At 36.0% G+C, this 27,802-nt stretch overlaps 1 protein-coding gene across 3 annotated transcripts in view; it reads left to right on the forward strand.

The window, feature by feature from the left end:
* TEX10 (testis expressed 10) overlaps positions 1–27,802 on the forward strand; it is a 53,948-nt gene that overhangs the window by 21,537 nt on the left and 4,609 nt on the right. For 2 of the 3 annotated variants that reach the window (XM_061201096.1, XM_061201098.1), the window contains 6 exons: positions 805–980; positions 2,684–2,861; positions 6,924–7,012; positions 8,336–8,469; positions 23,648–23,728; positions 25,363–25,544. In XM_061201096.1, the coding sequence (XP_061057079.1) occupies positions 805–980; positions 2,684–2,861; positions 6,924–7,012; positions 8,336–8,469; positions 23,648–23,728; positions 25,363–25,544 (840 nt within the window). The remainder of the gene's footprint in view (positions 1–804; positions 981–2,683; positions 2,862–6,923; positions 7,013–8,335; positions 8,470–23,647; positions 23,729–25,362; positions 25,545–27,802) is intronic. The other variant, XM_061201099.1, reaches the window with a different exon arrangement.

The following is a 27,802-nucleotide window of genomic DNA, read 5'->3' on the forward strand; positions in this document are numbered from 1 at the left end:
AACACAAAGAATAGAACTAAAGAATCAGGTTTTTGATATGGTGAGTTTGAGGTTTATTTGGGATAGTCGGGAAGATATGTTTGGGTGGAACATAGAGATTTGGGATACATAGGTGGTTGTTAGAACGTATTTGAGTCTTTACTGTAAGTCAGGTGCTTTTCTTAATTTCTCAATACTCATACTTTGAAGTGTAGGTACTATTGGCTTCTGTCTTAACAGAAGGAAATGGATGCTTAGGTTAAAGAATCTGGTGAGTGTCATGCAACTAAGGGCAGTGGAACTGAGACTTAAGTTCAGGTCTGTCTGACTACAAAGGTCATGCTTAAGTCACTAAGGGGGACAGCAAAAGTGATTGCTGTTACCTGAGTAAGGAGACATTAGAGCATTAACAAGTATATAAAAGAACAAATATGAAATAACACAGTTTGAAGTCATTTATGTGGGGGCACCCTACACTGAATGCATCAATGACTTAATATAGTGTAATAATTAACGCTAATTAGTATAAATAGTTCACCAAGAGTTAAGTAGTGTCTGTGTCCTTTAAGATAAAAATACAGTTTACATAGTGCCACAAATCACATGAACTTTTAATATAGTGGGTAAAACTTCAGAAACTGCTATAGCTGAATAAATGATGCCAGCCATCTTGTAGGCTCTCACATGTTTAAATAAGTAAATGTGGTGTTATTGGTAGATGATTTGTCACTTTGTGTGGTGTTTTAAGTTAAAAATATTCTTTGTTTAAATTTATTTCCCTTGTCTTTGAAAATTACACTTTATTTCATTCTTCCTTGGCCTTAGGTATCGTAGTAAAGTGTTATCCCGTTGGTTGGCTGGTTTACCATTGCAACTTGCTCATCTTGGCTCCCGAAACCCTGAGCTGTCAACACAGCTTATTGACATTATCCATACCGCTGCAGCACGAGCAAATAAAGAATTACTAAAAAGTTTACAAGTTACTGCTCTCCGAATCTATGGTAAGAGTTTTGTTTAATTATGTGAGTAACAATTGGTCTACCCCAATTTAGGAAAGACGTTTCAAAGGGGAGCTCTTTAGGTTTGCTTTTCCTTTAAATTATTATAAATTAATTATACCATGGGAAAATTAACAAAACATCAAACAGTAAATTCATTTTCACTAGTATTATGTAAATTCATTTTCACTAGTATTATCTATTAGAATAGTTCTAGAAATTAATGGTTGTAGATGCTTCTTGCATTCTTTTTTTTTTTTTTTTTTTAAATTTATGTATTTTTGTCTGCTTTGGGTCTTCGTTGCTGCGTGCGGGCTTTCTCCAGTTGCAGCAAGCGGGGGTTACTCTTCGTTGTGGTGTGCGGGCTTCTCATTGTGGTGGCTTCTCTTGTTGTGGAGCGCGGGCTGTAGGCACGCAGGCTTCAGTAGTTGTGGCTCGTGGGTTCTAGAGCGCAGGCTCAGTAGTCGTGGCGCACGGGCTTAGTTGCTCCGCGGCATGTGGGATCTTCCCAGACCAGGGATTGAACCTGTGTCCCCTGCATTGGCAGGCGGATTCTTAACCACTGTGCCACCAGGGAAGCCCGCTTCTTGCATTCTTAAATTGTCTTTTAAGCCACATGTTATTCACAAATTCAAAACTGATCAGGTATTTTTATAAAATTCCTTTGAAGCTTTAGTGGCAAATTTTACTTACTTAACCATAATGGATATCTTGTATGACTTTCATCTATTAATAACTTTTTTTATTCATCACTGAAACTTTCATTTTTTAAGCAAAAATATCAATAAAGCATACTGGGATATATACATATATATATAATTTATATTTATTATTGGAATATAATTCATATACCATAAAATTTGCCATTTTACAATGTACAATTCTTTGATTTTTTTTAACATAGTCCCACGATTGTGCAATAGTGTTCATTATCTAATTCCAGAATATTTTTATCACCCCCAAAAGAAACTGTACCATTAGTAGTCCCTCCCTGCTTTATCCTTCCCCACCTCCTGGCAACCGCTAATCTTCTTTTCTGTCTCTGTGTATTTGCCTATTCTGGACATTTTTTATAGATGGAATTATACAATATGGGTCTTTTGAGTCTGGCTTCTTTCACTTAGTATACTGTTTTTAGGATTCATCTATGTTGTAGCATATATCAGTACTTTATTTCTTTTTAATGTTGAGTAGTATTCCATTGTGTGGATGTACCACTTATATTTATCCATTCATTAGGTGATAGACATTGGTTTGTTTCCACCTTTTGTGGGTAATATTTTAAAATCTGTATTTTTCGGTATTGCTCATATGTGGGGTGGTGTGTGTGTGTGTACACAGATAGGTCTTTGGCTTTAAGTCGATATTATAATTGTGACTGTTTGGCAAAAGTGCTAGTTTTTTGCCGTTTTGCTTTGTGTCCAATCCCGTTAACCCCATCATAGTTTTTATTTCAAATAACACATTTGAATGTTATGAAATTAATAGAGTGTTAAACATATCTTTAAATAATGATTGTATTCAGTGTTTTACTCTAGACAATACCTTAAGCCATACATACATGCTTTGTGATAAAACTTTTTTCCATGTAATTGATGTATTAGAATTCAACATAACACAGTGAAAATAATCACTTAATCTGCTTTATTAATTTAACTCTGGTTTGTATATCTTTTTTAGTTTAACTTATCTTCTTACCCCACTAGATCCACAAGAAGGCACTATGGTGGTTCTCCCAGCAGAGTCACAACAGCTTTTGGTCCAGCTTGTATATTTTCTACCCAGTCTGCCTGCTGATTTGCTTTCTCGGTTAAGTCGTTGCTGTATTATGGGAAGACTCAGTTCAAGTTTGGCTGCCATGCTTATCGGGATACTGCACATGAGGTAGCATGCTCAAGTGAGCTGTATTTTAAGTGTATAATCTGCCCCCTCCCTCTGTCCTTTTACTGGCAATTCATGAACTGTAGAGGATTTTTAAAATACTGCTCCTCCCTTCATTTGCTCTTAATGCAACAGTTAAAACTGTCGATACTATTATTAGATAGAGGAAGTTCAGTAGAGTAAGACTGTTTCAGATTATTTGTTTAGTGACTTGTGTAGGTGGATTGGAATAAGGGTTAAAATTATCAGAAGTATGCAGTAAGGGTTCAGTGGCAGGTGAGAGTACTGTGCTTAAAACCTTCGGTGTTACGAAATGGCCGTACAGACCTTCCTTTCTGGAAGGGAGCTCAGAATTTAATGTAGCTGACGAAATAAATAAGTTTGTAGACTCAGACAAGGAATCACTTGAAATATCTTTGTGTGTGTGTGTGTGTGTGGCAAAATATACATAACATAAAACTTACCATTTTAACCAGTTTTAGGTATACAGTTAAAACTGTTCAGTGGCATTAAGTACATTCATATTGTTGTACAACCAGCACCACTATTCATCTCCAGAACTCTTCCATCATCCCAAACTGAAACTCTGTACTAATCATTTCCCCTTCCCCCAGCCCCCGTTTACCACTATTTTATCTTCATGATTTTGATTATTCTAGGTAACCTCATATAAATGGAATCATACAATATTTTCCTTTTGTGTTTTGCTTATTTCACTCAGTGTAGCTTTTCAGGGTTCATCCATATTGTAGCATGTTTCACGGTTTCCTTTTTTAAGTCTGAATATTCAATATTCCATTGTATTCCATTATACCACATTTTGTTTATTCATCTGTTGATGGACTCTTGGTTGTTTCTACCCTTTGGCTGTGGTGAATAATGCTGCTGTGAACACTGGTGTACAGATACCTGTTTGAATCCTTCTAATTCTTCTGGCTATATACCCAGAAGTGGAGTTGCCGGATCATATGGTAATCTGTTTAATTTTTCAAGGAACTGCTATACTGTTTTCCATAGTGACTGTACCATTTTACTCTGAAAGGTCTTATAACTAATAGTGTTTCGTATTGCGAATGTTCAAAGTATTCTTAAAAACTTCATGTCTGTATCAGGCATGGTACTTTAGTATTCAGCAATATTTGTTACTGATTGTGGCCTATGGACAGGGTCTGATATGGTTTTAGGCAGAACTGAAAACTTGAAGACTAGCTTCCTTGTGGCTTCTTGTACAGATCCCCTATCCCAGTTCAACAGGAGTAGCTCACGTTATTAGTAGATTTTCTTTAGCTTTGTTTGCCAGTTTCTTCATACCAGTATAGGACATATGTTTGAATGTTGTCACCCAGAGTGTGCTTCATAACTGATGATCACATTTCCTTTTAGCAAAAGAGAGCTGTTGGCAATGTGTTGTTTGTATGTGAAAATTCAAGGTTTATTTCTGTGTTCATGTGCATTAAAGAAAGACTTGGTCTTAATTTGAAGTACTCTAAACATTTATTAGTTTCCCATGTTTTCCTTTCTTAGAAATTAAAAAACAAAACAAAACAAAAAAACCAAAGCCCTGCTCTTTGTCTAGTGCAGCACTTAATGCTAGGCCTTTAAAGAAATGTTATTTCTTTTCTTATAACTTGAGTGGTTTCAAGTTAATAAAACTTCCAGTGGAGGGCACTGTTCCTTTGATATAACTATTGGAGGCTCTGTTTTAACATTCATTTAAAAGCACCTTTTGAACACTTCTTGAAATTGATTCTCTTTGGAAACTATATTTAATATCTTTATCAGTTATGATTGACTTATGCTTAATAACTTTTGTCAAGGATTTTTTCAAAAGTTTTTTTTACTTTTTTCTTTTTGTGGATTTGTGGTGAGTATTGAGAAAATCTATTAATTTACAAATAATGGTCATAGGGGTTTATAATTATTAAGAGCAGAATGTCATTGTAGTTAAAAGTCCACTAAGTTAAATTTTGCTTTTTAGTATTTGCACAGAGTCTGTTAGTAGACTTCTCTTTCTGTAGATGTATTGTTCCTATCTATTCAAATTAATCTCTTAAAAAATAAAACAAAATTGGGACTTTTCAGCTTTCTCAGGCCAGTGGCATTATTATTGTATCACTTTTCCTAGATTTAGAATTTAAGAATTTAAGAATATTTCCTTAGAAATAACCTGGGTTATTTCATATGTTTAGTTTTCTCTTCAAAATATCCCTTTCTGTCCCTGATCATGAGTATAAACTAGCCAGCTTTTTCATTATCTCCCACCTGTACTATTATAGCAAGTAGTCTTGCTTCTTAGGCCCATGTATTTTGTGCACTGTTGCCAGATTAATTTTCCTGAAATATTCCTTTAATCATTTCTGATTTTCATCTGTTACATTAATTGGACTGTGAGATCTAGTTCACTTCAGGTATTGTAGTTCTGATGCTCTGCTGTCTCTATCTGAGAGACTTGAAGAGCAGGTTACCAGCAAAGAATATCAGTGTGTTCCATGCGTGAAAAACTCATCAGTTAAAAAACCGTTGGTGTTCATTTTATCTTTTAGAAAGTGTACTTAGAATTCCTGCTCCTACCTTTTTTACCATCTACTTAGAGCTTTTTTGAGTTTGATTTTTCCCCCTATCTGTGTTGTTCTACTGGCCTTTACTCATTCCTTATCCTCTCTGCTCTTAGTTTATTTACAGCTGGGTTGGGGAACATAAGACGTAAATGTGGAAAGGTAATCTACACTGTTAGATAAAAATATCAGAGAAGGGAGAAGTTCTTGGACTGAGAAATTTGGCTTGGTTTTTAAGTAGAGTGAATATGTGAGCTGGACTGCCAGGAACAGTTCTGGTTTACTTCTTTGGTCCCCAGCACGTTTAGTAATAGCATCCCCTTTTACTCTCAGAAGTGTTCTGGCTTGGACAGTATATATATTCATCATAGTTTTAAGGACAGCATGATATATTGCTTGTCTTTTGTCCGAACTAGACTCTTAAATGGATTTCCTACCTGCTTTAGCCACTGGATGGCACAGTTTTCACTGGGTTCAAGAGGATATTAGTTTGTTTTCTAATCACCATTTTGTACTCCTTTCCATTGAGCATCTCTGATGTTTTATAACCTCGTGGCTTGTGATATTCCCTCCATAGCCCTTTGCTTATTGTGGGAATGATAATCAGAAGAGTGTTTCCATTATTTTTAACTCCCCAACTTTTAAGAATGTTAATAAATACAATTATTTCGTAGGTAAAAAATTTTTAGTGCTTCTAGTTGAATTAGAAATTCCTAATTTTGTCTGACATTTATTCAGATTTCTGTGATAAAAATTTGTAGTCTCAGCTTGTTGGATCTGATCATTCTCAGCTTTTTTTTTTTTTTTTTTGCTGTATCCATGGTTGACATTTGCTCTATTCCTTCTTAGACTTACCTTGAAGAGAGTTTTTAAAGGAGTCACTGGAAACTGATCTCATAGCAGGAACCAGATAATGCTCATTTAATGAGAAGCTGCTGTACATTTAGCTGTTCCCTGGAGTCCCCTACCAGTACTTCAGCCACAATATTGTGGAGTAGACCTAGTTACAACTTTGAAAAGAATAGGAACACATAGTTATCTTAGAGTGGCTTTAAACTGAAGTATTCTTTGCCTAATTAAGATACTTTTGCTTAGGTAGGAAGCAGGAACTTGTTTAAACTTAACTCATTTATGTAAGCAAGGTAAGACTATAAAAATCAAGCAGTAAATACATAGCAGCTGAACGTACTACTGAAAAGCAAAACTTTATCTTGGCTCCTTGGGTCTGATTTTCAAGTGGTGTGGAAAACTTTTTAAGTTTGTACGGTATTTGTGGACCAATTATGCTTTTCAGTGAAACTTTACATAAATATAAATAAGTTAGAAGTTACATTTTCCATATTGTGGTACTTGAACCCTTATATATAAAGTTAATACATACTGTGGATTTTGTTTAAGCTATTAAATTAGACTTGTTTTCAATAAAGAAAAATGGTTATATATGCTGTGCTTTATTCTTGAGTCTTCAAGTGGTCACTTCTTGTAATAGTTCTCCCATTGTTTATTATAGATCATCATTTTCTGGATGGAAGTCTTCAGTTAAAGACTGGTTGATGAGTGATGTGGACTATTTCAGCTTCTTATTTTCAACACTTACAGGTAACCATATTGATCTGCCAAGTTGAGGAAAGGAAAAAAGCCTAGCATGAAGATTCTCCTGAGATTTACTCTCATACCTGTTTGGCTCTAAGTTTTGAACCCCAGTGCATACTTTAAAAAGTTGATGAACAGAATATCCATTTTAAACGTGTTTGAAATGTTTAACATGATAGGAAGAATATCAGATTTCAATTAGCCATTTTTTGCATTCCGTTGACCTCAAAGCAAAATTAGTAAAATGAGTTTAGAAATGTTATAAGTTCGATTTCTAAGTATTATTACTATTGTTTTAAATGATGTACTGTCTCAGTATTTTTGTTTTGTACTTGGATGATGAAGATGAGAATCTTTGAAATTTTCTGAAGACTTGAAATTTGGAGACTTAATTAATATGTTAAGTCAGAATCCAAAAAGAACTTGACAGGTTTCTGATATGGAGCTGAATCTAGCAAGATAAATATTATATAAAAGATAAAAGTAGATTCCTACATGTTTATTTGATAGTTTTGGATGTACACATTTGAGATGGAGGTGAAGGCTTTATATTTTAATAGTAGTACTGGTCAAAAGGTTTAGTGGTTTTAGGAAACTCATTAGGAATCAGTAGTGGGGTGTAGTTTCCAAACTAGATGATGACTCTCTGGGGCGTGTTCCCGGAAATATAGTGATCTGAAAATATCAAAGCAGGTAGCTAGGGTCAGACCACATTGCAAGTATTCTGATCATTCCAAGAGCTATCTTTCAGGAGGGACTTTGGCAAGTTGTCTATATAGGTCAGGCCAAGTGTAATAGAGGTGGTAAGAGAATCCGAAATTTTATTATGTAGAGTATGGTTGAAGGAACTGCATTGTCGAAAAAAAGACTTAGGAGGGATGGAGTAGTTTTAAAACATTTGAAGGGCTATTATGTAAGAGAATATAGAGTTTGGTATTTGTATGAATGAGTATATTATTTTACTTGTTCAATAGCTTTTTTAAACCTACCATTAATTAGAACGATTATGCCTTTCACAGTTATTTAAGTAAAGGTGGTAATGCCCCCAATATTAGGGATAAAACCTGTTTCTTGCTGTATCATAGATTGAGTCAGGTTACATCCTTTGTGAACATAATTATATGAATTTTACTACATTACATTACATTGCTAGCATTTCATTTTTAAAAATACTACACATGAAATACAGAAATTCAGAGGAGACAAGGTAACTTAAGGAAGAATTTAACTTGAAGATACATGTCATCTGTTTTTAAAATATTAATAAAGAATGTCACTTGCTTTGTGATTTATTTATTTATTTATTGGCTTTCTTTATACCCAAATTAGGGTTTTCAAAAGAGGAGCTGACTTGGCTTCAGAGCCTTCGAGGAGTTCCTCATGTCATCCAGACGCAGCTTTCCCCTGTGCTGCTTTACCTTACTGACTTGGATCAATTTTTACACCATTGGGACGTAACAGAGGTAATTGTCCATTTTAAAAGAAACTCATAATTATTAGAATTCAGTTAATCAACCACCAATAGTTGCTGTATGTTAGGGTTGCCTTGTGTAAGATACTTTTAGAGATTCAGAGTAGTGTAAAACACAGTCCATGTTCTGAAAGTGCTTGTGATCCTTGGATAGGAGATGTCTGTTTCTAAAAGAAGAGTATTTTCATTATAAGTTATGCCAATACAATAGAATAAATTAGCAATTTGAACGATAGAGACAAATTTATTTTCTTTTGTCTAGCATAGGGAAGAAAGGATGGATCCATCTATGGAAAAGAGGAAAGGCTTCATAGAAAAGGAAGAATTTGACTCAGGTATTGAAGGATGAATAAGAGTTAGGGTAGGATTTGGTATGCTGAAGGTGGGTTTTTCTAATCAGAAAAGATTATTCGGCAGTTCCTTTGGTTTTAAGAATTAGTATGTAGTTTATCAGAGTTAAATTTTAAACCCTAATTTCTCCTTAAATTTTTAAGTTCAACTTACAAATCTTATTTTTTAGATAAATATAGTAAATTTAAGGAATCATTTTAAAGGAAGACTTTGATTATATTTTATTCCTTTTACAAACTATTTAAAACTTTAAAACTGCTTAAATAACTTAATATATTCACTATTCGTCAAGTAGTTCAGTTTTTTGACAAACCTTCACAAATGTTACAGTAAATCTTAAATATTTAATAAATTTATGTAAGTATGATAAATCTTAATATCTTTAAGTTTTGGTACTGTTTATAGTGAAATTCAAATTAAAACCACAAGTCTAAATTAATTATTGATATGTTTTAAATTGGAATTACAGGGCTGATCTTTTACCCTAATAGTCAAAATTGTCTTCTGTGTTACAAATATGTAAACTAAATATGTAAAAATATCCTAACTGTTAATACGAAGGATTTGAGTCTCTAAAAACATGTATCTATTAGTTAAATTTCTGTTATTTATTTCTTCAGTTTCTTTCCTTGCATTGGAAAGGTGCTTGCCCAGTAGGAATGCCATTGTGTCATCCCAAATAATTTTGGTTTAAACCTTGCAAATTCTGGGGTTATGTTCTCTGCTGGCCAATTTTTTTTTTAATGACTCAGAAGGTTTCTGGTTAGGACACTGACTATATATTCTTTTCTTGTAACTCCTAATTGCTAGGCCATAAGCCTTTTTTTTTTTTTTTTAAACCACTTTGTCAGTGTTCTCAACAAGGTAGTCTCTAGAACCTGCATCTGGTTTGTTGCTATACCAATTGATTTTATTAAAATCAACTGATCTATTTACTACTTCTTTCGTTCTGTTCCTGAATACTCTTCATGTTCTTCCTGTCCTTTAAGGGCTATACCTTTTGTAGATGTTTAACACATTTCTCTCATGGTTTTGTTTGACTCTGATCACAATACTTAAGTCATGCCAATGACACTTTGTTCTTTTTATTACCCTGGTGCCTATATATATGAACATATATAGGCTCTCAAAAAACAGTGGATTTTAAAAAGTGAAAAATAATGAATTGGGTAACCAACCTAGTTATTTAACATCTGAAATTTTATATTAATCCATAGTAAGTGAAGAGAGCTAATAAGAAAGACTGAGATTGAGGCCTTGAATACTAGATTGGGAAGTTTAGGTTTGCCAACAGTAGTATTGGTAGTTGTTTTGTAGGACAGACTGTTTCTAATGTTTTTAAACTGTATCATGCTGTATTGGAAAAACCATTGTATGGGGATAAGTGGGCCCCAGATTCCCGGCATAGATTTGTTAGTGTTGGGACAACTCCATTAATCTTTCTCTGACAATTACATTATCTGTGTAAAGCCAAGACACAATTGTCATGAAAATGTGATCAGTTATATTTCTGAGTGTACATTTGGCAAGAACATGTATTAAACTTCAAGGTTGCTGTCTTTGAAATGTTAAGACATACATTAGGAAAAATCTGAAAGTTTTGGTTTTAGTTTTTGAAGTTCTTAAGTGAAGATGTCAATTTTATTTTGGATAAAATTTGCCATATTTAAGTTGGCCTCTTCATGTGAAATTATTTGAAATATATAGTTTTTGACAGCCTTAGTATAAAAATTTATTTTTCTAATTTTTTTTTTTTTGGAGTAGGTATTGTCACAAAGTACAATTTAGAAGAATAGAAGGATACTAGTAAAAAGTGTTCCTCCATTCCCTATCTCCCAGCCATCCTTTTTCCCTCCCTAGTTTCTAAATGTAGTCTTTTTTTTTTTTAAATTTTTATTGGAGTATAGTTGCTTTACAGTGTTGTGTTAGTTTCTGCTGTACAGTAAAGTGAATCAGTTATACGTATACATATATCCCCTCTTTTTTAGATTTCCTTTCCATTTAGGTCACCACAGAGCATTGAGTAGAGTTCCCTGTGCTATACAGTAGGTTCTCATTAGTTATCTAGTTTATACACAGTAGTGTATATATGTCAATCCCAATCTCCCAATTCATCCCACCCTCTCTCCCCCACCTTGGTATCCCTAAGTTTGTTCTCTACATCTGTGTCTCTGTTTCTGCTTTGCCAATAAGTTCATCTGTACCATTTTTCTAGATTCCACATAAAGCAATATTATATATTTGTTTTTCTGACTTACTTCACTCTGTATGACAGTCTCTAGGTCTATCCATGTCTCTGTAAATGGCAGTATTTCATTCCTTTTTATGGTTAAGTAATATTCCATTGTATACATGTACCACATCTTTTTTTTAAAAAATTTTTATTTTTTTATTTTTTTATTTTTTATTTTTTTAATGCTATTCTTGTCTGCTTACATTCTTTTTATGTATGTATGTATGTATGTACAGCTGTGTTGGGTCTTCGTTTCTGTGCGAGGGCTTTCTCTAGTTGTGGCAAGCGGGGGCCACTCTTCATCGCGGTGTGCGGGCCTCTCACTATCGCGGCCTCCCGTTGCCAAGCACAGGCTCCAGACGCGCAGGCTCAGTAATTGTGGCTCACGGGCCGAGTTGCTCCGCGGCATGTGGGATCTTCCCAGACCAGGGCTCGAACCCGCGTCCCCTGCATTGGCAGGCAGATTCTCAACCACTGTGCCACCAGGGAAGCCCCCACATCTTCTTTATCCATTCCTCTGTTGATGGACATTTAGGTTGCTTCCATGTCCTGGCTATTGTAAATAGTGCCGTAGTGAACATTGGGGTGCGTGTATCTTTTTGAATTATGGTTTTCTCCAGCTATATGCCCAGGAGTGGGATTGCTGGGTCATATGGTAGTTCTATTTTTAGTTTTTGAGGAACCCCCATATTGTTCTCCATAGTGGCTGTACCAATTTACATTCCCACCAACAGTGTGTGAGGGTTTCTTTCACATCCTCTCCAGCATTTATCGTTTCTAGGTTTTTTGATGATGGCCATTTTGACCGGTGTTAGGTGATACCTCATCTAAATGTATTCTTTTAGGTAACTTCTGTGTCGTCACAAATGATTACATGTGTTCTTTTGGTTTTCTCCTTTTATAGAAATAACATACTCTGTACACTGATTTGGATCTCGCAGTTTTCACTTAGTATATTTGTGATCATTTCTTCTGAAAGAATTGTATGACCTTGCTGTTAATGATGGAAATAGTAATTAACAGGGAAAGATCACAAAGGGAAAAGGAATCTCTAGACAGAGATACTGTTTCCAAATGGAGATGTCTATTCCAGAGCCAATGAAATGTTTTAAGGTTAATTTTATTTGTGATTTATAAAATTTTGAATGGTTTTAAAAGTTATTTTTTAACTAAGTTCTGAAGGATAATAATAAAACATTAATCTAGTTTAAGAAATAGAATGTTTTTCATTATTTTTGAAACTCCTATGTGCTTTTCCCCTCTACCTTTAGAGTAACACTCTTAAATTTTATCATATTCTTGCTCCTTTATAGTTTTACTATATTAGCATGTAACTCCAAACCATATTGTTTAGTTTTACATGTTATTGAACTTTTTAAAAGTGAAATATTTTTTTAGTAATTTCCTTTTTATTCATTCAGTATACTCTCTAAGATACCCACGTTAATGTGTAAGCAGTTGTTCATTCTTTTTCATTGCTGTGTAGCATTCCATTGTAATCAGATATCATGATTGATGGTTTTTCATAGTTTCAGTATTTTTATCATTCCATTTTTATCTCCACTTTTGGCATGTTAGCTTTGCCTCTTATGTTTTTAACCATTTGCTCTTCAAGTTAATACAACCTACCTTCTATACTGTACCACTTCATGCCATAATGTAGTGTGTAATGATGTGTGAGGTCATTCTTATTTTTGTTTCTCTGCATGTAATGTGTGTTTTTTTTTCTCTACATGCTTTTTTTTTTTTTTACAAGTTTTAAAGATTTTTCCTTTTATCACATTTTTTCCAGCAGTTTGATTATATTAATACCTTTTTTCCCCAATGCTTTGAAATGTCAAATGAGTAATTTTGTTCTCTTTTATTTTTAAACTATTTGCAGAGACAACACAAAATTATATAATGTTACATTTATTTTAACCTACACTTCTTCCTTCATAAGGTTACTTTGTCTAAACATTTCACTAACGTAGGATTTTAAACTGAGAAAAAGAACAAAGTTACAAGTGTGACAATTTATCAGGAATAGATTAAGTGACAGCTGTAACTAGAATCAGAATTAGATTATTTTAATAGTTCCAGGAAGAGTATAATTTACAGAAGTACATTTGAATGATGTTAGGAAGATAGCAGGAGGAATTATGTGCTTAGTCAAATAATTTCTTTTACTTAGTAATATTTATTTAAGGTTCCTCCATGTGTTTTCATGACTTCATAGCTCATTTCCTTTTAGCACTGAATAATATTCCATTGTCTGGTTATATCAGTTTATCCATTTACCTACTGAAGGACATCTTGATTACTTTGAAATTTTGGCAGTTGTGAATAAAGCTGCTATAAATATCTGTGTGTAGGTTTTTGTGTAGACATAAGGTTTCAACTCCTTTGGTTAAATACTAAGGAGAGCAGTTGCTGGATCATATGGTAAGAGTGTATTTAATATTGTAAAAAACCACCAAACAGATTTCCAAAGTGCTGTACCATTTTGTATTTCCACCAGCAGTAAATGGGAGTTTCTGTTGCCCCACATCCTTGCTAGTATTTGGTATTGTCAGTGTTCCAGATTTTGGTCGTTCTAATAGGTGTGTAGTGGTATCTCATAATTGTTTTAATTTGCATTTCCCTGATAACATATGATGTGGAGTATTTTTTCATATGCTTATTTGCCATGTGTCTTCTTTGGTGAGGTGTCTGTTATGGTCTTTGGTTGATTTTAAAATTAGGTTATTTTCTTATTGTTGGATTTTAAGAGTTCTTTGAATATTTTGGATTTTCTCCTAATCTGTGGCTTATCTTTTCAGACTCCTGACATTGTCTTTCACAAAACAAAAGTTTTTAATTTTAATGACATCCAACTTATCAGTTATTTCATTCATGCATTGTGCCTTTAGTGTTGTATCTAAAAAGTCATCATAGTCAGGGTCATCTACATTTTTCCTCCTATGTTATCTTCTAAGAGTTTTATAGTTTTGCATTTTACTTTTAGGTCTCTTGGGATCCATTTTGAGTTAATTTTTGTGAAGGGTTGAAGGTCTGTGTCTAGATTCATTTTTTTTTTTCATATGGATGTCCAGTTATTACAGCACCATTTGTTGAAAAGACAATCTTTGCTCCATTGTCAAAGATGAGTTGACTATGTGGGTCTCTTTCTGTTCCATTTATTTATTTATCCTTTTGCCAGTAGCACACTGTTTTGATTACTGTAGCTTTATAGTAATTTTTGAAATTGGTTAGTGTCGGTCCTACAAATTGTTCTTCTCCTTCAATATATATTGGCTATTCTGGGTCTTTTGCCTCCTTGTATAAACTTTAGAATCAGTTCATGGATCTCCACAAGATGACTTGGTAAGATTTTGGTTGGATTTATGTTGAATGTATAGATCATGTTGGGAAGAACTGACATCTTGACAATATTGAGTCTTCCTATCCATGAACGTGGAATAGCCTCCATTTATTTAGTTCTTTGATTTTGTTCATCAGAGCTTTTTAGTTTTCTTCATATAGACCTTATATATATTTTATTAGATTTATACCTAAATATTTCATTTTTGGGGGTGCTAATGTAAATCGTATTATGTTTTTAATTTCAAATTCCGTTTGTTCATTGCTGATATTTAGGGAAGCGGTTTGACTTTTATATATTAATGTTGTATCCTGCAACCTTTCTATAATTGCTTATTAGTTCCAGGATTTTTCTGTTGATTGTTTCAGATTTTCTACAAAGATGACCATGTGATCTGTGAACAAAGACCGCCCAATGAATTTTAAATTTTAGATAATGGGTTTTTTTTTTTTTTTTTAACTTTGGGTTTATTTATTTATTTATGGCTGTGTTGGGTCTTCGTTTCTGTGCGAGGGCTTTCTCTAGTTGCGGCAAGTGGGGGCCATTCTTCATCGCGGTGCGCAGGCCTCTCATTATCGCGGCCTTGTTGCGGAGTACAGGCTCCAGACGCGCAGGCTCAGTAATTGTGGCTCACGAGCCTAGTTGCTCCGTGGCATGTGGGATCTTCCCAGACCAAGGCTCGAACCCGTGTCCCCTGCATTGGCAGGCAGATTCTCAACCACTGTGCCACCAGGGAAGCCCTTTTTTTTTTTTTTTTAACATCTTTATTGGAGTATAATTGCTTTACAATGGTGTGTTAGTTTCTGCTTTATAACAAAGTGAATCAGCTATACCTGTACATATATCCCCATCTCTCTTTCCTCTTGTGTCTCCCTCCCTCCCATCCTCCCTATCCCACCCCTCTGGGGGGTCACAAAGCACCGAGCTGATCTCCCTGTGATATGCGACTGCTTCCCACTAGCTATCTATTTTACATTTGGTAGTGTATATATGTCCATGCCACTATCTCACTTTGTCCCAGCTTACCCTTCCCCCTCCCCATATTCTCAAGTCCATTCTCTAGGAGGTCTGTGTCTGATAATGGGTTTTTTAATCTCAACTTTTTTGGTTTATCTTCTGTTTCTCTTACATTCATTTTTCTTTAACTACTTGAATATATTTAAAATAGTTGTTTTAAAGTTCTTGCCTGCTAATTCCGTCATCTCTTTTGATTGCTTTTTCCCCTGGTTATGTGGCACATTTTCATGTTTTTAGCATGTATAGTAGTTTTTGAGTGTATATTGGGCAATGGAAATTTTATGTGTTGGATTTTGTTGTCTTTTAAAGAGTGTTTTGCTTTGTTCTGGCAGGCAGTCAAGTTACTTGAGTTATCATCTTTATCCTTTAGGGTCTTGTCTTTAAATTTTGTTGGGGTGGTTTATTAGGGCAAGTAGCCTTTACTAAGGCAAGGATCAGCAAACTACAGCCTGTAGGCCAAATCTTGGTGGCCCTATTTTTGTGCCATCCTTGAGCTAAGAGCAGGGTTTACTTTTTTTAAAAAAACATTTATTTATTTAGGCTGTGCCGGGTCTTAGTTGTGGCATGCGGGATCTTTTTTAGTTGCGGCATGTGGACTTCTGAGTTGTGGCAGGCGAACTCTTAGTTGTGGCATGCATGCAGGATCTAGTTCCCTGACCAGGGATTGAACCCAGGCCTCTTGCATTAGGAGTGTGGAGTCTTACCCACTGGACCACCAGGGAAGTCCCTGTTTACATTGTTTTGACAGTTGTTAAAAACAGAAAAAACCCCAAGAATATGTGGCAGAATCTGTACGTGACTTGCAAAGCCTAAAATATTTACTCTTTGGCCTTTTATAGAAAAAGTTTGCTAACTCCTGCCCTAGTGCTAATTTAGCCCTACTATTAATAGGTTCTCTTTCTGAGTATCATCTGAATGACCTGGTTGTTCTATGAAGACACTCCATGCTGGCTGGTTAGGACTCAAACATCTCTCTTCCCTGTTTGAGCTTTGGGAATTCTTTTGCTCACAACTCTGCTGCTTCTTTGGCCATGTGGAATTTCATCACCTTGTGCGTGTACAGCTTTTTATTCATCAACATATCTGAGGAGACTGGAGCTGTCTCTCAGACAAAGAGGATAAGAATTTGGCTTTGTCAAATGGCCTCTCTTGGAGGACAGAGAATCCATTCAACCTTTTGACCATCTTGCTGAGCTGAATTGAGAAAATAGGAGACTCAAGAGGCCTCTAAGGGGCCTGATCCCCTCCAGCATTTCCCAGATTCTTAAGCTGCAAAAGCAGAGAGGCTTAAAAGCTAAGCCAGTAACCTCTGTGACTCATCGTCCTAAGGAAACAATGATTAGTTTAAGTTGCTGGCCTGGAAGTGGGTTGGGTCTTCAGTGTACACATAAGCTCTCATTGCGGACTCTTTTTTTTCTTTTAATTTTATTTATTTATTTTTGGCTATATTGGGTCTTCGTTGCTGCACGTGGGCTTTCTCTAGTTGTGGTGAGCAGGGGCTACTCTTTGTTGTGGTGCACGGGCTTCTCATTGCGGTGGCTTCTCTTGTTGTGGAGCACAGGCTCTAGGCACTCGGGCTTCAGTAGTTGTGGCTCTAGACAGTAGACTAAGTAGTCATGGCACACGGGCTTAGTTGCTCTGCGGCATATGGGATCTTCCCAGACCAGGGATTGAACTCGTGTCCCCTGCATTGGCAGGCGGATTCTTAACCACTGCGCCACAAGGGGAGCCCCTCATTGCAGACTCTTAAAGGCTGTAACTTAGTAATGGGGACACACACATACATAACATGAATATAGATTAAAGGAGAATTTCACAAAACAATTGCTGAGGACCTCTGAAAACATTGAAAACCATAAAACATTACTGAGAGATATTAAAGATGACCTAAATACATGCAGGGATATATAATGATCATGGATTGGGAGACTTCAATATTGTACAAATAATAGCTCTCTCTAAATTAATCTATAGTATAGATTCAGTGTAATCCAGATCAAAATCAGAGCAAATGTTTTTGTGGAAATTGAAAAGGTGATTCTAAAATTTATATTGAAATACAGAGGAACAAGAATAACAAGAAAGTGTTGAGTAAAAATAAAGCCTGAGGGCTTGTACTATCAAATATCTATTACAAAGCCATGGTAATTAAGCAGTTGGGATAATAGGAAAAACCAAGTGGGGCACAAAAGGACTCTGAACACAAACATGCTTCCAATACTAGGGAACCCTTGGGTGGTCTTTAGAGGCAGCTTGGTTGAAGTGAGTTTGTTCCCCCCACCAACCATGTACGTAAAGAAATACTGGGGTAAGGAAAGAGCCCCAGAATAGAGGCAGGTTGTCTATCTCTTTCTTACCATTTTTATTATTCATTGATAATAGTTGAGACATGGCCAACAGGGGAAAGGTAAAATGTAATCTGCCAAAGGTAAATTTGACGACACTTTCTTAGAACAATTGAGCCGTTTTGTAGTGTGAGTATATGGACATTTTCATTCTGTAAATATATTCCGTGATGTAATTTTATTGGTAAGTGAAAGAATCTCTAAATCTGAATTTTAATATTTTAATAATTGTAATTTCTTTCTTTTACTTGCTCTTTTTAACATTTTAATATAGCAATAAAAATATTTTATAGAAACTGTTAGGTGCATGACATTTCTGTATATTTCCTGATAAAATTAGGTAGAAAATACTTCAATGTAGAAATTAAATGTACAAAACCTTCTTAAGAAAAATGAAGTTTTATATTTTTAAAAAACCCTTAATTTCCACATTGTACCAAATTAGCATGCCTGTTCTGGAATTGTGCAATGTGAGGTCAGGGTTCTGAAGTATGCAAGTTTTTGTTAACACTGTAATTGCAGAAGTGAGGATTGCCTGTATTTGTGTATGTTTATGTGTGTGTATACATCTATGTGTTTATATTTTTATTTACTTTTACTTTGAAATATTTCCAAACTTTGAGAAAAATTATAACTACAGGACAAAGAACTTCTGTTTTCTTAGACTATTTGACAGAATGCCCGTACCTCATACTTCAGCATACAGGCATACTTTGTTTTAAAGCACTTTGCAGATACTCTTTTATACAAACTGAAGATTTGTGGCAGCCCTGCATCGAGGATGTCTGTTGGTGTTCATTTTTCCAACAGCATTTGTACACTTCATGTCTCTGTGTCACAGTTTGGTAATTTTTGCAGTATTTCAAACTTTTTCATTGTCACTATATTTCCTATGGTGATCTGTGATCAGTGATCTTTGACATTGCTGTTGTAATTGTTTTGGGCCATTACGAACCATGCCCACATGAGACGGTGAACTTAATAAATGTGTGTGTTCTGACTGCTCCACCAACCAGCCCTCCCTCATCTCTCTCCCGATTCCCTGAGACACAACAATACTGCCATTAGGCCAATTAATAACCCTACAATGGCCTATAGGTGTGTTCGAGTGAAAGGAAGAGTTGCACAACTCTTACTTTAAATCAAAAGCTAGAAATAATTATAAGCTTAGTGAGGAAGGCATGTTGAAAGCCAAGATAGGCTGAAAACTAGACCTTTCTGCCAGTTAGCCAAGTTGTGAATGCAAAAGAAAAGTTCTTGAAATTAAAAGTGCTATTTCAGTGAACACAGGAATGATAAGAAAGTGAAACAGCCTTATTGATGACATGGAGAAAGTTTGAGTGGTCTGGATAGAATATCAGACCACCTACAACATTCCCTTAAGCCAAACCTAGAGCAAAGCCCTAACTCTCTTTGATTCTGTGAAGGCTGAGAGAGGTGAGGAAGCTGCAGAAAAAAAGTTTGAAGGTAGCAGAGGCTGGTTCATGAGGTTTAAGGAAAAGAGCTGTCTGCATAACATTAAAAGTGCAAGATGAAGCAGCTGATGGAGAAGTTGCAGCAAATTATCCAGAAGATCTAGCTAAGATATTATTGAAGGTGGATACACTAAACAGGTTTTCAGTGTAGACAAAACAGCTTTATATTGGAAGAAGTTGCCGTCTAGGACTTTCATAGCTAGAGAGGAGAAGTCAGTGCCTGGTTTCGAAGCTTCAAAGGTCAGGCTGACTTGTTAGGGGCTAATGCAGCTGGTAACTTTAAGTTGAAGCCAACACTCATTTACCGTTCTGAAAATCCTAGTGCCCTTAAGAATTATGGACTTCCCTGGTGGTGCAGTGGTTAAGAATCCGCCTGCCAATGCAGGGGACATGGGTTCGAGCCCTGGTCTGGGAAGATCCCACATGCCGCGGAGCAACTAAGCTCATACGCCACAACTACTGAGCCTGCGCTCTGCGACAAGAGAAGCCACCGCAATGATAAGCCCGCACACTGCAGTGAAGAGTAGCCCCTGTTCGCTGCAATTAGAGAAAGCCTGTGCGCAGCAATGAAGACCCAACGCAGCCAAAAATAAAATATAAATAAATAAATTTTTTTTTTAAAAGAGAAGTGAGCAGAAAAAAATAAATAGTTAAAAAAAAAAGGAATTATGCTGAATCTTCTCTGCTTGTGTTCTGTAAATGAAACAACAAAGCCTGGATGACAGCACATCTGTTTACAACATGGTTTACTGATTATTTTAAGCCCACTGTTGATATCTTCTGCACAGAAAAAAAGATTACTTTCAAAATATTACTACTCATTGACAATGCACCTGGTCACCCTAGAACTCTCATGGAGATGTACAATGAGGTTATTGTTTTTTTCATGCCTGCTCACACACATCCATTCTGCAGTGCATGGATCAAGGAGTCATTTAGACCTTCAACTCGTATTACATAAGAAACACATTTCGTAAAGCTATAGCTGCCATAGATAGTGATTCCTCTGATGGATCTGAGCGAAGTAAATTGGAAACTTTCTGGAAAGGATTCATCATTCTAGTTGCCATTAAGATCATTCGTGATTCATGGCAAGAGGTCAAAATATCAGCATTAAGAGGAGTTTGGAAGAAGTTGATCCCAACCCTCATGATTTTGAGGGGTATTCTAGACTTCAGTGGAGGAAATAACTGCAGATGTGGTGGAAATAGCAAGAGAACTAGAATTAGAAGTGGAGCCTGAAGATGTGACTTTTATTGTAGATATCTCATGATAAAACTTTTAATGGATGAGTTGCTTCTAATGGATAAGCAGAGAAAGTAGTTTCTTGAGATGGAATCTACTCCTGGTGAAGATGTGAAGATTGTTGAAATGACAGCACAGGATTTAGAATATTACATAAACTTAGTTGATAAAGCAGTGACAGGGTTTGAGAAGATTGACTCCAATTTTGAAAGAAGTTCCATTTTGGGTAAAGTGCTGTTGGAAGGAAGAGTCCATCTATCTGGCAAATCTTACTGTTGTCTTATTTTAAAAGAAATGGCCACAGCCACCTCAGCCTTCAGTAGTCACCACCCTGATCAGTCAGCAGCCATCACCATCAAGGCAGGACCCTCCACTATCACAAAGATTATGACTCACTGAAGGCTCAGATGATGGTTAGCATTTTTTAGCAATGGAATATTCTAAAATTAAGATATGTACATTGTTTTTATAGACAATGCTCTTGTACATGAAATGGACTACAGTTTAGTATAAACATATCTTTTATATGCACTGGGAAACCAAAAAAATTTGTGTGACTCGCTTTATTGTGATGTTTGCTTTATTGCTATATTTATGTTATTGCAGTGGTCTGGAACCGAACCCACAATATCTTGGGTATGCCTGTTTTTGTCTTAAACAAGACCATTCCATTACGTAAACAAATATAGTCATCAGAATCAGGAAATTAACATTGGTATATTACTGTCATCTAATCCTCAGACTTTACTCCTGTTTTGCCAGTTGTCCCAATAATGTACTTTAAAAGATCCATCTGAAATGATTCATTGCATTTAGTTGTAATGTCTGTTTAGTCTCTTTCAAAATCTGGAATAGTTCCTCAGTCTTTCCTTGTCTTTCGTTGACATTGACACTTTTGAAGAACACAGGACGGTTATTTTGTAAAATTTCTCTCAATTCAGGTTTAGTTTATTTTCTCACGGTTAGATCAGGTTATACAAATTTGGCAGGAATATGACATGAGTGATGCTGTGGTTTTCTGACTGCATCCTGTCAGGTGGTGCGTGGTTTTGATTTGTCCCATTAGATGTTCACTTTGATCCCTTGAGTAAGTGGTGTCTGTCCACATTCTCCACTCTTTACTTTTTCCCCTTTGTTATTAGTAATGTTTTGTTATTAGTAATGTTTTATGAGGAGATACTTTGAAACAGCATAAATATCCCATTCCTTTTTGGTCTTCGAATTTATTCATTTATTTATTTTTGTTAGTATGGTTTCCTGTATTTTCCAGTGGGTTAAAATTCCTTACTATCCTTATTAATTTTGATACTCTCATGTTTGCCATGGTTACCTCCCGAAAGCTGGCTTCTTTGTTCTTTTGATACGTCCTCATTTTTCTCTGAGTACAGTTGACCCTTGAACAACACAGGTTTGAACTGTGCCCACTTATTTGGAGATTTATTTCAGTAGTAAATACTACAGTACTACATGACGCATGGTTGGTTGAATCTGCAGATACGAGGAACCTCAGATATGGAGGGCCGACTATGAAGTGATACGCAGATTTTCGATTGCATGGAGTGTTGGCACCCCTACCCACTCCCCCCCACATTGTTCAAGGGTCAGCTTACTTCCTTACTTTCTTGTACCACAAATTGTTTCAGATTCATGTTGTATTTTCCCTGTCCCAGCCCTGCAATCAGGTATTTCTTTAAGAAGCCCGGTTTTCCTGTAAGTGGAGAATGGATTTTAGAAACCAACTTCTGGACTCTTAAGTGTGGTCATTGCTATTAGATGTTGCTGTTCCCATGCCCTATCAGTGAACAGAAATCAGGAACGCAACACCACTGGGTTCATTCTAGCTGTCTCCTTTTCGTCTTGTACCTGCCTTTTCTGATGGTGAGAAACCTGACTTCCATTTTGCTTAATATATTTACCTACTTCATCAGTTACTTTGCCTGTAATCAGTCTCCTTTTGGCGCCACCCCTTTCCCATGCAGGCATCTTCCTTATCGCATTTGAACTCCAACTCTTGGGGACAGTGTGCCTCCATTTGTTAATGGGTAGCCTGCTCTGGGCCACTGAAGCTCTCCCACCCACTCTAGTGGTGATGTCTAGCTTGGCCTCATGCAGTGTCTTTAGAACTGAATTGTTCAGGAAGGGGAGGGGAGGCAGAAGGGAAGGGATTGAGTGATCATTTATTACTGAATGGGCCTTTCAAATATGATTTATCATTTATGAGTGAAAATATTCATTACACTCATTTTGAAATAGAAAGATGGCATTGGAAATATGTTGTTTCCATTGTTACCTATAGGTTTAAAAGATAAGACAATTGCCATGTGAAAACTCTGGGTGGTCACTCTACAAGAGGTTTTATAGAGACATAATGCATAGAGATGTTGATTTTTTGAGGATTGACAGTCCTCTTGAATTTATCTTGACTATTCATTCTCTTCCTAGAGTGATATTCTTTCCACCAGTCTTATCTTTGTCTTTCCGTGGGATTTTTCTACATACTTGATTTTTGGTACTGCATTCCATCAGCTTCTGGAGTTGTGTTGTGATTCTTTGAAGGACTTGATGCTGTCCTTCCCTCTTCTTGTTTTCTTGAGAACTTAGAAAATGAAAAATACTAGAGATTTGATTCCCACCTCATTCATATTTTTCTTCTTTTCCTATAGACTATTTTCCTTTTACCTTTAGGGAATAAGAGGCAGAATTATAATTAATTTGAACATGGTATTGGTATTTTCTGAATTATAAGTTTTTTTCCGTGTTATATTTTTCCACCAAATGGGAGAAAGGCTTTTGTCTGCCCTTTGTTCCCATCACTGAGATCTCCCTGTTGTAGCACTTACTTAATAGAAATGTAGTCTCTGCCTTGGTAGATTGTAAGCTCCTTGAGGGCTGTGAGACAGAAGAGTTTCTCCTTCTTTCATTCCTATGCATAGCACCTAATAGGCCTAGCTCAGTGCTCAGTAAATGTTTAATAAATGAATTATTTGGAAAACTGGACCATTTATATGAGGCTTGATTGTTTGACATTTGCATCTTTAAAGTCACTTTTTGTTAAGTTTCCTTTTAATATATAGAGCAAGTGGATTTTTTTAAAAAACTATTGAACTTGTTTCTGACTTAAAATGTTCTGATTTGGTATTGGTTTTCTCCTTTTCTGACAGACAGTTTGTCACAATTTATTGGTTATCCCTGCTCGAAGCCAAAGCTTTGACATCCTGCAAAGTGCCATCAGTAAGCATTTGGTAAATATACTTAAAATTCTTTTCTGTTACACAAGCATAGAGATTTGGTTAAGATTGAGTTTGCCATAACCAAGGAGAGAGTGAGTGTCCAGAAGTCTAAGCTTAATAATTTCATGATGCTGTGGTGAGAACTGAGAAATCTTGGTGTTTTTCCTGGCTGTTATTAATTAATTCTGTGACCTTGGGAAAATCTCCTCTTTTGCCAGGACCTTAATTTTTTCATCTGAGCAATGAAAGACCTCTTAAACCTCAGGTCCTTCTGACTTGAAATGCTTTAATTAACATGTACCAGGTGTCATTGTGTTGGGAATCCAGCATCCAGACTGGGGTTCAGTTTCCACCCAGAAGGTTTGGGGTGTAAAGTAGGGATGTCACCTCACAGGCTCAAGGCCTGGTCACTGGAAGCAGTGAGCTCAGCCATGAAACTGACTTGTCTTTTGGCCAGTGGGTGTCTCTAGTTCCCATTGGCATTAAATTCTCATTAGGTATGCCTGGGTTTTGCTTTTAACTTCCTCCAACATTTACACTTTGCCCTTTGGCTTTTTAGTATAATGATGTGTTACAGTGCAAGGGGGGACTCCAAAACTTTATCTTCCAGGGACTCTCACTTGTTTGGATAATTTTATAGGCATATCTACAATGCCTTTTCTTTACTTCCCTCGAGTTGGAAGACTGCTGCTTTGAATCCTCAGTACTCTTTTTTCTCCCTGCTATCAAACTTCTAATCCTTATACACTGTGTCTCCAAAGATCCCCATCTTTTTTCTTTTTCTTTTTTTTTTTTTTTACTTCCACTCCAGAAATTTATGCCCTTTGACTACATTCACTATTCTAGTAAAAGATCAACATTCCAGTGTTGATCTGGCCACTTTTTACAGACAGCCTGGGTAAAGGCTAAGACCTCAGAACCTGCAGAGTTTATGATGACTTAGCAGTAGTTTGCAGGAGATTGAAACCATGTATGCATGCAGTTACAAGTTCGAGTCCACCTGAATGACACTTTATACAGCAGAGTCCAGGTGGGCTAGCACACCATGATGTCCTGTATCTGGGTTTTGGGACAGTGAAGCAGTCAAGTGTAAGTATAGTATTATCTTACTCCAGTATAGGTATTTTCCTTAGTTATGTCTGAATGACTGGTTAAATCAAAGGGCAGGGGAGGGATAATTGTAAAAGGAACTGTGGTTTGTACATTTAATTACCTGGGGTGGGGGTGGTGCCAGGTATTAGTTTTCCAGTCTGGATAATCTGAAGATCATGTAAATGTGATTGCTGGTGTCAAGATCTTCTTTGGATGCATGAAATAATCCTTTTAAATAATAGTATTTCTGTCCATCAGTAGAAATTGTAACATCTAGAAAATTTTAGGAGACCTTGTCATGAAGGGGAGGCAGTGGATTGGGTTAATAGTATTTCCTGAGTTTGTGTATTTTCAGAGTCATTTAACGTAGCAACTAAATTCTCAAAGGAAAACAGGATCTTAAGGTGTGGTTGGTGGCATGGCATGTATTATGTATATACAAGTTTCCACCAGTAGTGATGGAAGGTTAACTCTCCAGATAATGGTGTTTGGTTTTATTCTGGGGAGAGGGGCTGTTGTGAAGAGGTCATTAATCTCATTTTTCTTCTGCCTAGGTTGGGTTGACTGTAATTCCTGACAGCACGGTGGGCTGTGTTTTGGGTGTTATCTGTAAGCTCCTGGATCATACGTGTGTACTTAGTGAGACGCTGCTGCCATTTCTGGCTTCTTGTTGCTACAGTCTTCTTTATTTTTTGCTCACTTTAGAGAAAGGAGAAGCAGAACATCTAAGAAAGAGGTAATAGTTTTTGTATTCTTAAACTTTAATTTTTTTCCTACTTGTTCAACTCCCCTCAATCAATCAGGCAGTCGGTCAGTCAGTCAAGCTGATATTTCCAAAATCTAATTCTCTTCTAGAGTTTGTATAAACCTAGCTAGCTTTTTCTTTGTTCTTTTATGAATCCCCTTTGTGATGTGGTGAGCAGTCTTAGTTTTTTTTTTTTTTCCTTTAAGCTACAAATTTGAAAAGTTAGATGGCATTATGAAGTTTCCTGAGAGCTTTCCTTATTAACTTTGCTATAGATCTGGCAAGAGAAAAAATTCTACTTTTAGAATGATGGGCTTATTATTAGTACAAGCCTTTGTATTTTGTTTTGGGCTTCATTAGAACTAGCCAGCATGGATTTTTAAATTCTTGGGTTTAAGGAAATTGTTCTAAGATGCTAGTGTTTTTAATTAGTACTTTTGCTCCTTTGTAATTTTTAGACTAAAGCTTCTAGGATAGTATAGAAGATTTCACTTTAATTTTCAAAGAGTGTTCTCATGCTTATGTTCTCATTGGTATGCTGTTAACAATTCATTGCAGAAGGTTTTTAAAAAATCTAACAGATGAGCAAATATAAGAAAATAAAAATCATTCTATCACATTTTGACATTTGCCTTTCTTTTTTGAGCTTGTAAATGTCACCGAAATATACATGATTGTATAAAACATTTAAATAGTTTAAAGAGTATAAACTGAACACCTGTTTAACCAACCTCCTGGTTCAGAAATAGAACATCGTCAGCACACTTTCTCCATGTACCCTCCACAGTTACATTTCTCTTCTGCATCCCCAGAGATCACTTCTGTATCCCCAGAGATCACTTCTGTGTTAGTCACTTCCTTACCTTTTTATTTAAAAATTTTATATGCATTTGTGAGCAATTTCATTTTTGTTTTGCGTATTTTAAGAATTTGATATAAAAGGAATCATACTATATGTATTTTTTGTGACTTGATTTTCATCATCGTTTGTGAGAGTTACTCATGTTGATTCGAAGATGTATTTCATTCATTTTTGTTTCTCTATACCAGGAGTCAGCAAACTTCTTTCTGTAAGGAGTCAGTGAATATTTTAGGTTTTTCAAACCATAAAGTCTCTTGTCAGAACTACTCAGCACTGTGTCAGAACTACTCAGCACTGCCCTGGTCATGTGAAAGCAGCATTAGATGATACATAAGTGAATGGGTGTAGCTGTGTTCCAATAAAATTCTGTTTACAGATACAGGCTGTGAGCTGGATTGGCTGTGGTCTAGTACCCCTGCTCTGTAGGATTCTGTTATATGAGTGTACTATAACTTATCCATTTTACTGTCAACAGACACTTGGATTTTTTCCGTTAAGTGTGTGTATTTAAAACTTTGTACATTTCACTGTTAATATCCTGTAAAATTTACACATAAGCATAGATTTGATGGTACTTTTCTTACCATCATCAAACTTTTGGGCCTGATAGTTCAAGAAAAGGCTTTGTAAATAGCAAGGAACTTCTCAGGGTTCTAAAAATTTTATAATGAGCATCCCCATTTATGAAATATGTATATTACTGTTTGTCATTTCCTGTCATTTGAAATATAGCCCCTTTGTGATATACTCTGATAAGAAGTTTCAAAGATCTTTTTTAGTTTCTTACAGAAAAACATCCTGCTTTGATTTTATATGGTTGGACTGAACAAAATTCACTGTATTTAATACATTTTGCCTGTGTAAAATTCTGTTTTTAAAAGTGTTTTGTACTGTGTATTGAGTTTGATATGCATCTCTCAGGATGACATTAGTCACAAAGAAGTGTTGGCAGCCAGAGCCTTAGGTACTTAAGTTTCCCTTTTGGGCTGCTCCTACCCTCCTATAGAAGGTGTTTGTGAGATTACAAATAATGAGAGTGCCAGTCAAACTACTGGGAGCTTTTGATTTCACAAGTGCTGACCAAAAAATTGGGCTTGACCAATTTGAGGTATTCAAACTGTGGCCACTGTACTTTGAAGAAACTATTCTGTTGTCTTCTGGATTCATTGTTAGTAATGAAAGATCTGCTGTTCAACTGAGCCCTTTTGGTTTGTAGGTAGTAATCTATTCTTTTTTTTTTAACATCTTTATTGGAGTATAATTGCTTTACAATGGTGTGTTAGTTTCTGCTTTATAACAAAGTGAATCAGCTATACATATATCCCCATATCTCTTCCCTCTTGCATCTCCCTCCCTCCCACCTTCCCTATCCCACCCCTCTAGGTGG

The sequence above is a fragment of the Eubalaena glacialis genome, chromosome 9, assembly GCF_028564815.1.
Source record: "Eubalaena glacialis isolate mEubGla1 chromosome 9, mEubGla1.1.hap2.+ XY, whole genome shotgun sequence".
Taxonomy (NCBI): domain Eukaryota; kingdom Metazoa; phylum Chordata; class Mammalia; order Artiodactyla; family Balaenidae; genus Eubalaena; species Eubalaena glacialis.